The sequence below is a fragment of the Rhincodon typus genome, chromosome 1, assembly GCF_021869965.1.
Source record: "Rhincodon typus isolate 14 chromosome 1, sRhiTyp1.1, whole genome shotgun sequence".
NCBI classification, from domain to species: domain Eukaryota; kingdom Metazoa; phylum Chordata; class Chondrichthyes; order Orectolobiformes; family Rhincodontidae; genus Rhincodon; species Rhincodon typus.
Window position 1 is genome coordinate 73,495,202 of NC_063332.1, and position 15,008 is coordinate 73,510,209.

At 41.9% G+C, this 15,008-nt stretch overlaps 1 protein-coding gene across 1 annotated transcript in view; it reads right to left on the reverse strand.

Annotated features, from left to right (window-relative positions):
• Positions 1-7,521: 7,521 nt before the first annotated feature.
• The window catches only part of LOC109937397 (zeta-sarcoglycan-like), a 12,571-nt gene continuing 5,084 nt past the window's right edge, over positions 7,522-15,008 (reverse strand). Inside the window, exon 3 of the mRNA XM_020535976.2 lies at positions 7,522-7,716. Within this exon, the coding sequence (XP_020391565.1) occupies positions 7,522-7,716 (195 nt within the window). The remainder of the gene's footprint in view (positions 7,717-15,008) is intronic.

The window sequence follows — 15,008 nt, forward strand, 5'->3', positions numbered from 1 at the left end:
CCCAAGAAGACTTTCCACATCAAGCAGATGTTCACCTGCACATCTGCCAATGTGGTATACTGCATCCGCTGTACCCGGTGTGGCCTCCTCTACATCGGGGAAACCAAGCGGAGGCTCGGGGACCACTTTGCAGAACACCTACGCTCGGTTCGCAATAAACAACTGCACCTCCCAGTCGCAAACCATTTCAACTCCCCCTCCCATTCCTCAGACGACATGTCCATCCTGGGCCTCCTGCAGTGTCACAACGATGCCACCCGAAGGTTGCAGGAACAGCAATTCATATTCCGCTTGGGAACCTTGCAGCCCAATGGTATCAATGTGGATTTCACAAGCTTCAAAATCTCCCCTCCCCCTTTCGCATCCCAAAACCAGTCCAGCTGGTCCCTGCCTCCCTAACCTGTTCTTCCTCCCACCTGTCCCCTCCTCCCACCTCAAGCCGCACACCCATCTCCTACCTACTAACCTCATCCCGCCCCCTTGACCTGTCCGTCCTCCCTGGATTGACCTATCCCCTCCCTAACTCCCCACCTACACTCACCTTTACTGGCTCCATCCCCGCCCCTTCGACCTGTTTGTTTCCTCTCCACCTATCCTCTCCTCTATCCATCTTCCATCCGCCTCCCACTCTCTCCTTATTTATTTCAGAATTCCCTTCCCCTCCCCCATTTCTGATGAAGTGTCTGGGCCCGAAACGTCAGCCTTTCTGCTCCTATGATGCTGCTTGGCCTGCTGTGTTCATCCAGCCCTGCACCTTGTTGTCTCGGATTCTCCAGCATCTGCAGTTCCTACTATCTCTGAGTCAATTAAGGAGGCAAATGAAATTTTGTCCTTCATTGCTAGAGACATCAAGTTTTAAAGGAGGGAGGTTATGCAGGGTGCTGGTGAGGCCGCACCTGGTGTACTGTGTGCAGTTTTGGTCTCCTTACTTGAGAAAGTATGTACTGGCCCTGGAGGTGGTTCATAGGAGATTCACTCGGTTGATTCCAGAGTGGAAAGAGTTGGCTTGTGAGAAGAGACTGAGTAGACTGGGATTATATTCATTGGAATTTAGAAGAATGAAGGGGGATCTCATAGAAACACATAAACTTATAAAGGGAATAGATAAGATAGAAGCAGAGAGGATGTTTCCACTGGCAGGTGAAACTCGAACAAGAGGGTGTCGCCTCAAAATTAGGGAGAACAGATTTAGAACTGAATTGAAGAGGAACCTCTTCACCCAAAGTTTTGCGAATTTGTGCAATTCTCTGTCCAGTGAAGTAGTTGTGACTTTCTTGTTGAATGTTTTTAAAGCTAAGATAGATAGATTTTTGAACAGTAAAGGAATTAAGGGTTATGGTGAGAGGGTGGGTAAGTGGAGCTGAGGCCATGGAAAGACTGGCTATGATCTTATTGAATGGTGGAGCAGGCTCAAAGGGCCAGATGGCCTACTCCTGCTCCTGGTTCTTATGTTTTCATGTTCTTTTGAGATGCCGCCACCACACACATATTCCCTTCCCCTCCCTTTTTCATCTTCCGCAGGGACCGTCCACTCTTCCTTCACACCCAACACCTCCCCACAGCCCCATGGCACCTTCCACTGCAACTGCCAAAGGTGTAACACCTGCCCATTTACCTCCTCCCTCCCCAGTATCCAAGGGCCCAAACATACCTTCCAGGTGAGGCACCAGAATCTAGTCTAATGCATTCGCTGCTCACAATGTGGTGTCCTCTACGTTGGGGAAACAAAGTGTTGACTAGGTGGCCACTTTGCAGAACATTCTGCCTGCAAAAATGACCCTGAGCTTCCAGTTGCCTGCCACTTTAACACACTACCCTGTTCCCTGGCCAACATCTGTCTCAGGAATGCTGCAATGTTCCAGCGAAGCTCAGCGCAAGTTCAAAGAACACCTCATTTTCAGCTTGGAGACCCTGCAGCCCTCTGGACTCAATGTCAAGTTCAATAATTTTATGGCCTAATCTCTCCCATGCTTTAGCCCCTCACCCTATACACCAGGCCTTGTGATCACATACACAACAAAAACAGAAGTTGCTGAATGAGTTCTGAGGAAGGGTCACTGGACCTGAAATGTTAACTCTGATTTTTCTTCACAGATGCTGCCAGTCCTGCTGAACTTTCTCAAAGTAACAAGAAGTCCAGCATCATGTGATGCATGTATTTCAAACTGCAAAACTAACAAATTTGATGTTGGATTTTGGATTGGGATTAATGTCAGCACATTTCTAACTCTCCTTGCATGGCTATCATATGGCAGAGTCGGGCAGACTAAGAGATGCAGAGTTCGACATTGATCCTCCAATATACCCTTTTAATGTGTGGAAAACTATGGGCTGCAGAAGCTCAACATCTATTTCTGAGATCTGCTGAGGACACCAGAGTATGAAATCTTTTCTGTGAACACTGAAAAAAATCCGTGCTTTTTATGGTTTATGGTTTGTTTGTTACAGGTCTAAAGTTCTGTATTGTAGTCTTTCCTTTTAAAAAAATCTTGTGTGGAAAGTAAGTGAATGTGGAGCTGGGATGAAAGATTTGGAAGTTCATTAAACCTACTTTTCTGAAACATGATTTTCAAACTTTTTTTTTATTTTTCTGTATTTAATTGACCAGGTAGACTGAATCCAAATGCATTAACAAACAGGAAAGGTGAAGCTTTTGTGCATCTTAATAATCTCCTGTCTTATTTTTCCGATATTATTGTCTGTATAACTCCCATTTACCAGAAAGTGCTTATAATTAAATGATAGCTGCATACCTTCTTGTTTGTTATTGCCAGCTGACATAAGTATTCCTATTAGATACAATGTATACTGTACATATAGTTTTGAAAATTTTAGTGTAATTTTTATACAAAATGTTACAAATGTACATGAGTGACTAAAAAAGTTAATATATACATAGATTAGTTACTTTTATTAAGTAGCATAAATAATGAATTAACTAAAACATTTGCTCAACAACGTATCCTAACACAATTTAGTTCTGTTGAATATGCTTATATACGTTTACTTGTCAGGGTAACAAACAAGTGACAATACCACATATCGGAACGTTACTGGCTGTTAAAAGGACTCACTTTCCAGTTCCCATTTTCAGAGGGCAATTTATTGAATGTTATTCTGGTAATCACATCTACTGGTTCCTTTCAACACTGAACCTATTGTATTTGCAGAGTTAGGGGGAGAGCTCCTTACTGGCACGGATCAAGCAGGCAAGTGAAATGCCACTGTGAGTGTATCTCTAGGACTTACCTGTCCCTTGCTACCAGAAAGCCCACTGCCTCCTGTCTATGGGGGAAGTTTGGGGGTGTGGGAGCAAATTGCCAAACCCTCACAACTTTCCTCCATTCTTGGCCATTCTTGGTCAATCTTACCTAAGCTTGCTGTTTAAGCTTTCTAGACCCAGGATGTCTTCCACTTGGTGGAGTCCACTTGCATCTTTCTGGTGACCACTTCCTTTCCCTTCTCATTGTGCCAGCCTCCAGCGGAAACCAGGACCTCTGAGGCTTAGAAGTTCAAATTCCTGGTGGACGAAATCTCTGCTTCTTGCTTGGCCACCACCATTACCCCACCCTCCAGTGATGTTTGTCTCTGTCTCTCACAAAAATTGTGTGAAAAGTCTGGAAATAGAGATGTCCTAGTGTAGTGAAGAATCCCTACAGTGCAGAAAGAGGCCATTCAGCCCATCGAGTCTGCATCAAAGCTCCTAAGAACATGCCAGTCAAACCAATCACCCACCCTACTCCTGTAATCTCACATTTCCCATGGGTAATCCACCTAGCCTGCATATCTCTGGACACAACAGGGACAATTTAGCATGGCCAATTCACTGAACCTGCACATCTTTGGACTGTGGAAGGAAACCAGAGCACCCAATGGAAACCACTCAGACACAGGGAAAACGTGCAAACTCCACACAGACAGTCACCCAAGGCTGAGATCAAAACCAGGGCCCTGGTACTGTGAGGCAGCAGTGCTAACCACTGAGCCACTGTGCCGCCCTATTATATTCCCTGCCATATCCTGATGAGTTTCAGCAATCATAGCAGGAGACCAATAAAACCGTAATGGATTATCAGTATCTTTAAGAAAAAGCCTCACTCATTTCAAATTATTTCACCCTGAAATGTATATATGCATAGTCACAAAGTCAAGTACCAAAACACAAAAATACCCAGTAATAAACTTATGGAATTAAATGCCAGGTTTGAAAAGTTGTGATGCGTAGGTTCTGAATGGAACTTGCTTCCGAATGTGTAATGCAATGTTAAAAAAGAGATATTATTTAAGATGGCCAAAGTATGTTTTATAAGTTAGTTTGATGATATAGATGTTTTATGATTAGTAGATTTCAAAGTCCAGCTGCATTTATCATTGATAGTAGGAACTGCAGATGCTGGAGAATCTGAGATAACAAGGTGCAGGGCTGGATAAACACAGCAGGCCAAGCAGCATCAGAGGAGCAGGAAGGCTGATGTTTCGGGCCTAGACCCTTCTTCAGAAATGGGAGAGGGGAAGGGGTTTCTGAAATAGATAGGGAGAGAGGGCGAGGCGGATAGAAGATGGATAGAGCAGAAGATAGGTGGAGAACTCCCCACCTACACTCACCTTTACTGGCTCCATTCCCGCCTCTTTGACCTGTCTGTCTCCTCTCCACCTATCTTCTACTCTATCCATCTTCTTTCCGCCTCCTCCTCTCTCCCTATTTATTTCAGAATCCCCTTCCCCTCCCCCATTTCTGATGAAGGGTCTAGGCCTGAAACGTCAGCCTTCCTGCTCCTCTGATGCTGCTTGGCCTGCTGTGTTCATCCAGCTCTACACCTTGTTATCTCTGCATTTATCATTAACAGTGTCAACATTTTATGATACAGAAACTGCACCCAAAACCAGCGCCTCATTGGTTATATTGACCATATTGTAACTTTATGTTCAAATTTAGCTGGACTCTTTTTTTATTTGGGACCTTCCATTTTACTGAATTAAATCATGCCTCCCAGATTAGCTTTGAAACTGATTGATCATTTAAAACATAAAATCAGTCCCTGGCGGACTGTCTACATACATCTGAATTGGTACCTAATTGAAACAGTTTAATGAACTGACCTTGCAAGTTTGGTTCAGCACATATGTTTCGTCATAACTCCCGTTTGTGTGTCTCAGGCTCCTTATAAATTGCCACTATATTGTAATTCCAGGCTAATGAGGCGTAACCAAGCCATTATCACCTAACCTACTAAACTATTAAAGTTTTGATTAGTACTAATGAATTTTGAACAAAACATTGGGCTAGATATGACCTTGGAGATAGGAAGACTGCTCTGAAGTTGGGTGGAGCAGATGAACAGGACTCAGCAGGTAACTGGAAAGTTACAACTCCTGTATCCAGCATTTCAGCTGGAATTCCAGTATTCCCTCGAATTGTCAGATTTCTTCAAGGCCTGGAGAATTGGACCACTCAGAGTTAAAATTAAAACAGTAGTAAATATGAGGCATGTATCCTCATAATGAAATTTAAATTGCCACTCTATCTCCTGGGAGCGTAATGGTTGCCTCCACATCACTCTACCCATCCTGCTTCCACTGGAATGGGAAGTGTCAGGTTTTAGATGATATTCTGATTTTAACATTTAATTTTATCGTCCCACCTGGCCTGAACCCACTTGACTTCTGGAAATTAAAATTTCATCTATTGTTTTTGGATCAGAGTCTCGAAGGGAAGTGAATGAGGATGGTACATTTAAGTTCAGAATGAAACTAAGTTTGAAATTTATCTGTGCTTAATCACATGCATAAGAATTACTAACTTAAAGAATTCCTAAATAGCTATTTGTGAACTGTTTTACTTCTTTTTCGTTTCACTATTATCGGCGTGGAGGGATAGACATTCCCATTTTCAGGAATACAAAAGTACATCTTCCGAGAAAGTACTTCTTATCAAAATTCATTGTTTTATCTATGCTTTGCTTGGCTTGTTGCAGAAGAACATTAAGGGAAACATTTTAAATGCTTGCCAATGATCACCGGATGTCGGCCCCTCCGCAAACACAGTTAGTAGAATGCCTACCTCTGACCTAGTTGACCATGGGTCTGTTGATTCCCAACACCATCTTGTTTTGGAGAAAGCTGCTTTTGCTGGAAGAAAACTGTAGCCAAATCTCTTTTGTGTTTTTACTTTGGAAGTTAAAAATAATTTAGCTGACAACTTTTCAAACCTGTTCTTTTTAATCCATAAGGGTACAATAAGTTTGACAAGAGGACTAATAACCCTTAGCTACAGTTAACAAGACATACAGCTCATTTCTTATAAGTAGAAAAAATGTTTTAATTTTACATAAAGCAAGAGACATAAGGTACAAAAGCACAGCTTTTGTCATTTTGGCAATATTGCAATTTTACAAACATTTGCATAGAATGTGTAAGAAAATAGTTTCCTTTATCATTCAGATTAAATTTCTCATACATAAAGAAAATGTACTTTAATGAGATCAGTAAAGAAAGCAAGGAAAATGGCTAGCAGGCCTGGTGTAATACATAAAAGATTACTTGTGATGTCCTTTAGGGGTGAGTGTACATCCAAGGCAGAAATTAAGTGGTTCGTTAGAGCCAGGCCAAACCAAGCTTTGCTAGGTTCAGGGAACACTACATTTTTCAGTTTGTTGGGGAGAAAATAACAAGTTAAACATTTGACATTTGGTCTTGATTGGGGCTGGCCCTGGATATACTGGCTAGATTTTTGACCAGGTGGGTGTTTTTCTGCTCGATTTATGAAGTGGATGTTCGCTCATCCCTCTAACAAATCCTTAAGAATCTCTTGATGCTGACTTACTATTTAGTAGCAGCTGCATTGTGCAGGTTGAAATTACATCACATGGACAATTCTTTGGTTTATACCACATCACACAAAAAAAAACAGTAATACAAAACCATGTTTTTACCGTCATTAATGAGAGGTTCTGGAGAGTTTGAGGTGGTATGATTCCTTTGAAAAATAAGTCAAGAATGAACAATTGATCCATTCCTTTCCAAATGAATGACATGCAAATACCAAATGATATTTAAATGTTCAATCAAAGCTACTAAGGAATTTTTTTGAACTCCAGTTTATTATTATATGGTAAAACCAAAGTCCATTTAGATGTTTGAAAGGGAAATAAAGTTCTGAGAAATTATTTATTATTGTATTTGTGGTACTAAATATTCAATTCTTTCATAATCAGGTCCTGCTAACAATAAAAAAACTATGTGCTTTACTTAGATTAGCAAAGGCACCTGTGTATTTCTCCCTCTTTCTGGTAAAGGTTGGTATCCAGGGTCTCCTAGCAGAGGCATGTCTCCTCAGTGACAGCTCATACACCGACTGGTCCATTCCCATTTGAAGCGTAGCCACATTCTCCTACCATGCAGCAGTAGAGTCTTTGTATCATCATTGTAGTTCCTGATTTAACGTGAGAGTCAAAACAGATGCCAAAGGGATAGTACTGGAAAGGCTTTTACGGTGGTAGAATCATGATAGCGTCCACGGGTTTAAATCCGCAAACAGACGTTGCTGTTCGACTGGCAAGTGGACCCTGTCGCTGCTGGAGATAGAAAGAGTTTGCCATTGGGACACACACACACTTCGTATACAGTCTGACGGAGGTTCAAAGGACTGGCTGAGGGTGAAGAGCTGGAGCCCTGGGGGATGTTTCCCAATCGGATTGTTTTAGCATTTAAAAATATCTGAAGGGAAGAAATGAAAAGAGAAACCTCACTCACTATTTTAAGTATTTGGTACTGGTAGGTTCAAATAAAATAGACTGGAGACATCAATTAAACAAAATGAATATTTCATTCCATTTATTTACAAGCCAGCACCAGTTTAGAATTATTGATAATGATGTACAAAAGATGAGGAATTCTCAAATGACTTGGAGAGGAGGAAGTTAAATTACTCCTTGTATAATTTTAGAGAGATCCTGTTCTTTAACCAGATTCCAATACCTCCAGTAAATATTCTGTTACATTTTATCATCTCCAAACCTGAAGATTTGAATTTAGTGAGACCCAATGGGACAATCTCTGTGCAGCTTGTCCATTACTGGGATTTAGTTTTGCTCAATTCCCGCCCAAGTGGTACTGATGGTGCTTGGATGGGATGAAAACTGCATCCATCCAAAATGTAGACCCTCCTGTCAGACAATGCAGGGTTAGGAAAAAAATATCTGCTCTGAAAGTTTCCTTGACTTTGGACTGTGTCAGGTTGAGTTGAAATAAAGTTCTATTCAGTGATCTGGAGCAATCTATCCTTGGGATCTGGCCAAGCTAGATGCACATTAAAATCGTGGATTAATAGTAAGAATTTAGATTCCAGAGAGTACTTAGACAGATTGGGCTTCAAAGGGTTAAGGGGCTATGGATATGGCTGTTAGGATTATCATTGTAACAGTTACTCCTTAAAAATAAATTGCTCTAGGATTAATTGGCTGCAGGTGCAAGATGACTAACAGCCACAGGTTTCTTGTTATTTAAAAAACTAACAAAGGGAAGAACTGTGAGATTTGAAGCTGTGCACATTGTTATCCCTTGTGAGTCCCCTACTCTGGGGCATTTGAACGAAGAACTGTTATTATTTGTTAAAATATAATCAAATATATTCCCATCCTGTTGTTTTCCAGTATTAAGCTTTGGTTGATTGCAATTCAACATTCAATTTTCTACACTGTAGTCTTAGGTTTTCTCCTTTGTTAGAATTGGTGAAAAGGGTGCTATTGAACCCAGATTCTAATTACAATTAGCCCTCTGTTATCTTTAAGGTGCATGGATAAGCAACCAACAATGGGAACAGATAATCTTTGTGCTAAGACAAAGATGATAGGGGAAGGGAGGTGTTGTGTGCGGTAAGGCCCGATGCTATGGGGCTGGACGTATGGATGAATTTTGTAATACTTCTGGGTTTTGGGGTTTACCTTTTTGGCTTGGCTTCCTCTCCATGAAGAAGATCTGTAGATGACACCAGGCAGGTGCATGAGTACTTGTACGTGAGTAGGCGATATGGAGAATGGTTCACATTATTCTCAATTTTACTTTATAAACTGCTGTTTAAATATTGTAATATGTTAATTCTTCCTTATGCCAAGTAAAGTCGCATAACTATAATCAAAATGGTATCAATGGCAAACTACTGAAAAGCAGTCGAAGGGAAATAATTTCCTCCACTATATGAAAAGGTCTTTTTCAGATGGGAGGCCTTCAGTAGTTTGCTGGATAGAATTCTCACAGCAACCCAGGAGTTCCTACAAATATTCTGCTTTGGGACAGGCAAAATGTCTACCCAGTCCTCCTTACCAGAAAAGGACTGAAACTATAAAAACGGTCTGTGTTCCAGTGGAACACAGTTAAATTAAAATTACAGGCAGATGATGTGTCCATTCATGTTTTGAGTATTTCATGTCAGTGGTGCATGGGTTGAAGTAAATGCAGAGTCAAAAAGATGGCTAATGTTAGGGAGGTCTTTGGGATGGAGAATCTTGGGCTGGAAGCTCAGCTGGATATCAAGCAGATCAGACGATACAGTCAACAATCTGAATTAGCATGAGGTAGTGATTGGGAGGAGGGTTGTTAGTGGTTAGGATGCAGCATTTGTGGCAGGGACCAAAGACTGTCTTTTTCAAAAGTATTTATTGGTAACTGATTGAAAAACTTTGCTCTTTCAGTATAATATTATGTTCGGAATCTTTCTAACTTCCTAGGTTTTAACTGGCATTTCCTCACATTTTCCCACAGTCTTAGAAGCTTCAGGCCAAAGGCACAACAGTACTAACCATGATTCTATATACAACATCAAATAACTGACAATCCTGTTAAATGGTCACATGAGGGACAAATCAAATCTCCCGACTCTGATCTGGCAAATCCTAACCGACATGATTATATAAACTGACTTTAATGATCGACTATCACCTTTTAAAAAACATAAGCTTTGTAATAGATGTTATAATCAACCTGGTTAGACATGCTGCAAGACTCCACGAGGAAGGGTGGGACTTGATGCATTTTTCTGGATCAGAGCTAGGGGCACATTCACTGCACCACAAGACCCACGCAAGATTTGCTTTTGTCACAGCTTTATTACTGACCCAGTGTAATTATAAATGAGAGCTTATTATCTGTAGCCGTGCTCTTCAGTTACTTAGTAGTTTAAATTATTGCTGAAAATGATCCTGATCTAATCACTTAGCATGAAAGATTGACAGTCACGGCTGTGAAACACAATGAAAACATTCTACAGAACGACTACAAGCAAGTAATTTAACTACAGATGATATCCATAAATCATTTAAGTTTCTGTTTGTGGTTGATTACTTGATTATTACTTGATTTAATTAAACGAGAGTCTATTAGTTGCATCCAATCAACAAGTCATGGCCAGTTTACACAAGACTCATAATGCTTTTGTAAATTAGATATGAAACTGAAACAAAAGTCCGTGCTTCTGCCCTCCTTTAAAACCTACAGCATTATTCAGCAATAGCCATAGTGGTTTGGAACAACGAATCACGTGATTTAATCTGCGGAAATTTAAAACAGCTTCTCCTGCTATAATGCAACTGTCAATCTATAGGAAGATCGCACAATATTATCTCAAAATCAAGAAATCTAGAGTGACACCTTGGCGGTAACTGGAAGAAATAGAGGATATCAAATGTCAGAATTTATGAAAGAGTAGAAAAAAGGCCCTGAAAATCAGTAGTCTACCTGACACTGTCAAAGTTGTCATTGACAAGCGGGTAGCTAAGCTTCACATGGATATCTGGGGCTTATGTTGAGCGCCTCTGGCATGTATCTGTCTATGCAGCAACAAAATCCAACTTCTATCTGCATTTGTTAAAGGCTGGGCACACAACCAGCCTGTGACATTGGTTGTCCCAAGATCCCAAACATCTCCTGTTTGTATAGGTCAGATTACCAAATAGTTCTAAACAAAAACAAAACTTTTTGATTCTTTTCTCCTCAGTGCCTAATTCCCCATCACCATTACCAATTGTCCATCCCCCACCCCGGACCCTCCCATCCCAAAGATTTTCTCAAGGAACACTTTTAAAGTTTTTGGTGCTACCTTTCAGTTTTCAGATTTTTTTTTGTCATTCTGTATTTATATTCACACAGGGGTTATTTGGACTCAAGCTGCAGCTGAATTAGAAAAAAAATCATCAATATTCTCCATAATTAACAACCTCCATTAACATCTACAAGAAAATCATAGAAACCCTATAGTGTAGAAGCAGGCCATTTGGCCCATCAAGTATATATCTGAAGAACATCTTACCCAGACCCAACCCCCATCATATCCCTGTAGCCCTGCGTTTCCCATGGCTAATCCACCTAGTCCATACATCTTTGGACTGAGGGAGGAAACCCAAACATCCGGAGGAAACCCACAACAGACATGGGGAGAATGTGCAGCTTTCACACAGACAATCACAAGAGTTGACAGGTCATGTTACAGTTATATAGGACTTTGGTTCGACCACATTTGGAATACTGCGCACAGTTCTGGTCACCACATTACCAAAAGGATGTGGATGCTTTGGAGAGGGTGCAGAGGAGGTTCACCAGGATGTTGCCTGGTATGGAGGGCACTAGCTATGAAGAGAGGTTGAGTAGATTAGGATTATTTACATTAGAAAGACGGAAGTTGAGGGGGGACCTGATTGAGGTCTACAAAATCATGAGAGGTATAGACAGGGTGGATAGCAAGAAGCTTTTTCCCAGAGTGGGGGACTCAATTACTAGGGGTCACGATTTCAAGGTAAGAGGGGAAAAGTTTAAGGGAGATATGCGTGGAAAGTTCTTTATGCAGAGGGTGGTGGGTGCCTGGAATGCATTGCCAGCGGAGGTGGTAGAGGCGTGCACGTTGGGTCATTTAAAATGTTGAGGTTGGTTGGCTTACCAAGCTGGTTTGTTGTTTTGCAGACATTTTGTTACCAGGCTTGGTAACATCCTCAGTGCAGCCAAGCATGTTACCAAGATGTTACCAAGCATGGTAACGAAATGTCTGCAAAACAACAAACCAGCTCGTCGAGCCAACCAACCTTAATACCCACAATCCGAGCTACAGATCTACTCCAAAACCTCACTTAAGATGTATCTAGACAGATACATGAATGGGCAGGGAGCAGAGGGATACAGATCCTTGGAAAATAGGTGACAGGTTTAGATAGAGGATCTAGATCGGTGCTTGGAGGGCCGAAGGGCCCATTCCTGTGCTGTAATTTTCTTTGTTCTTTGTTCTTTGCCCCTGAAGCTATAAGTGAAGCCAGGTCCCTAGTGCTGTGAGGCTGCAGTGTGAACCACTGAGCCGCCACACCATCCATTGATTTCCTAGCTACTACAGTGTTTAAATTAGATAATAACACAAGCATAAGTTAGCAACAAATGTCTTTTTTCAAAATAACTGATATATGTGTTTACAGACAAAAAGCGGCCACTCTAAACTCACTTTGCAGAGAGGAGAGGTTGCAGTTAATTTGTTTCCATTACATATTGGGTGGCACAGTGGCTCAGTGATTAGCACTACTCCCTCTCCGCAGCAGGGTCCAGGTTCAACCCCACCTCAGGTGATTCTGGGTGTGGAGTTTACATATTCTCCCCGTGTCTTCATGGGTTTCTTTCAGATGCTCAGATTTCCTCCCACAATCCAAAGATGTGCAGGTTTGGTGGATTGGCCATGCTAAATTGCCCATAGCGTTCAGGGACGTGCAGGATAGGTGGAACAGCCATGGGAAATGCAGGGTTACAGTGGTAAGGGATTGGGTCTGGGTGGGCTGTTCTTCAGAGGATCAATGTGGACTCGATCAATCGAATGGCCTGCTTCCATACTGTAGGAATTCTATAATTCTATTCACAAAGCTGAGGTATTGTAACTATGCAGCTACTATCCTTTCACTGCACCTCAGATCTCAATCTCAGATTCAAATTTAACAAATGACACAGTATTCATTACAACAGTATCCACAACATGTTTTCCTGTGTAGTAGCTTCTGAGCGTTTGCAGTTTTAAGGTTGTGATTCCATTTTTATTTGCAAGTGATTCAATATCTCATTGATGTCATGTTCACTGGTTCCCAGTTAGCTGAGCATTCCTTTGAAGACAGGTTCAGAACAATCTCTCTTCTTTGTACACTCTCTTTCTGCCACAAGCAGCATCCCTCACTTTCACTCCTTGCAAACTCCCTCTCTTTCCTCCACACATTCTGTGCAGTCAGCCTGTCACAACATGACATTGATCAGGAGTTGGGATGTCATTGTTGTGGCTGTGCAGAATATTAGTGAGGCCACTTTTAGAATAAGGTGCACAACTCTGGTTGTCTTTCTATAGGAAGGATGTTGTTAAACTTGAGAGGGTGCAGAAAAGATTTATAAGGATATTGCCAGGGTTGGATGGTTTGAGTTACAGGGAGAGGTTGACTAGACTGGAGCCCTTTTTTTGCTGGAGCATCAGAGACTGAACAGCAACCTTGTAGAGGTTTATAAAATCATAAGGGGCATAGAAAGGTTGAATAATCAAGGTCGGGGGAGTCCAAAACTAGAGGACATAGTTTTACGATGAGAGGGGAAAAATTTAAAACAGACCTGAGGGATAACTTTTTCACGCAGAGGGTGGTGTGTGTTTGGAACGAGCTGCCAGAGGGAGTGGTGGAGGCTGGTGCAATTACAACATTTAAAAGGCATCTGGATGGGTATATGAATAGGAAGGGCTTAGACGGATATGAGCCAAATGCTGACAAATAGGATGAGGTAAGATTGGGTTGTCTGGTCAGCATGGATGAATTGGACTGAAGGTTCTGTTTCCGTGCTGTATTACTCTATGATTCCATGACTCTAACTCTCTCACCCTCTCTTGCAGCTTCACTCTTTCACTCCCAAAGTGATTGCAGCCTCCCTATTTTCCCTCACCGTTTCTTACAGACTTTTCAGTCACTCCCTCATCACAACTGTAGCCTTACTAAGTGTTGCCCACGATACCCTACATTTGTAGCCATCTTCTTCTCTCCAACAATCACGCCCCCACCCACACCCAGGCTTTGCAGTCAGCCACCTCAGCAAAAAGGCATTTGCCTTTCTGCCCTGGCCTTGGCTAAAAAGTAGACAGGCCTTAATAAGGGGCAACACCCACTCCTCCAGGCCTAGGCTACTGGCAGCAAGTATGGGAGAGAACCATTCTGTGACTGAGGGATCAGCTCCGCTCCGATTTTGTGGTACATACTTAATGGGTTGAAAGGCCTCTTCTGTATTGCATGATTCAATGTTTCCAATTCCTCCCATTTTGTTTATAGGGGTGGCTTTTCTCTGAGTGAGCTCAGGTGAGTGAATGATCCAGTGCAATTTTATTGGTTCCAGGGGCACATTCACTCTCCCTGTGTTAGATTTCGAGCCCTGTTTCTCATTTTATGAGCCATTCCCCTCAGCTGAACCCCCAAAGTGGGACCCTTTGGAAGTGGGAATATCCTGCCATGAATGGCTTTGTAGGGAGCTGGTGGAGCTCCAACTACTTACAAGGCTGACCAGATAATCCCAGAATCAGCCAGGACTAAGCATTGCTTCATCTTACTCTTTACCATTGGATCCTCTTGGACTCCTACCAAAGTTAGATTCATAAATTCATGACAGGACAAGAGAAGGTGTCTTGGCCCACTGAATTTGTGATGGCTCCCTCCCACTTTTACTCCTTTTATCTGTAGCCTGTACCTATTTCTCTCCAGATAATTAATTAATTGCCATTTGAAAGCATCGATTGAATTACCCTTCACCTCGCTGTCAGGCAGTACACTCCAGATCCTCATCACTCACTGCAGAAACAATTATTTCCTCATCTCATCATTGCTTCATTTGCTAGTGACCTTAAATCAGTGTCCTATGGCTCAGGATCCTACCACCAAAAAGATCAGTTCCACCATACGAGATAGTAGGAACTGCCGATGCTGGAGAATCTGAGATAACAAGTTGTAGAGCTGGATGAACACAGCAGGCCA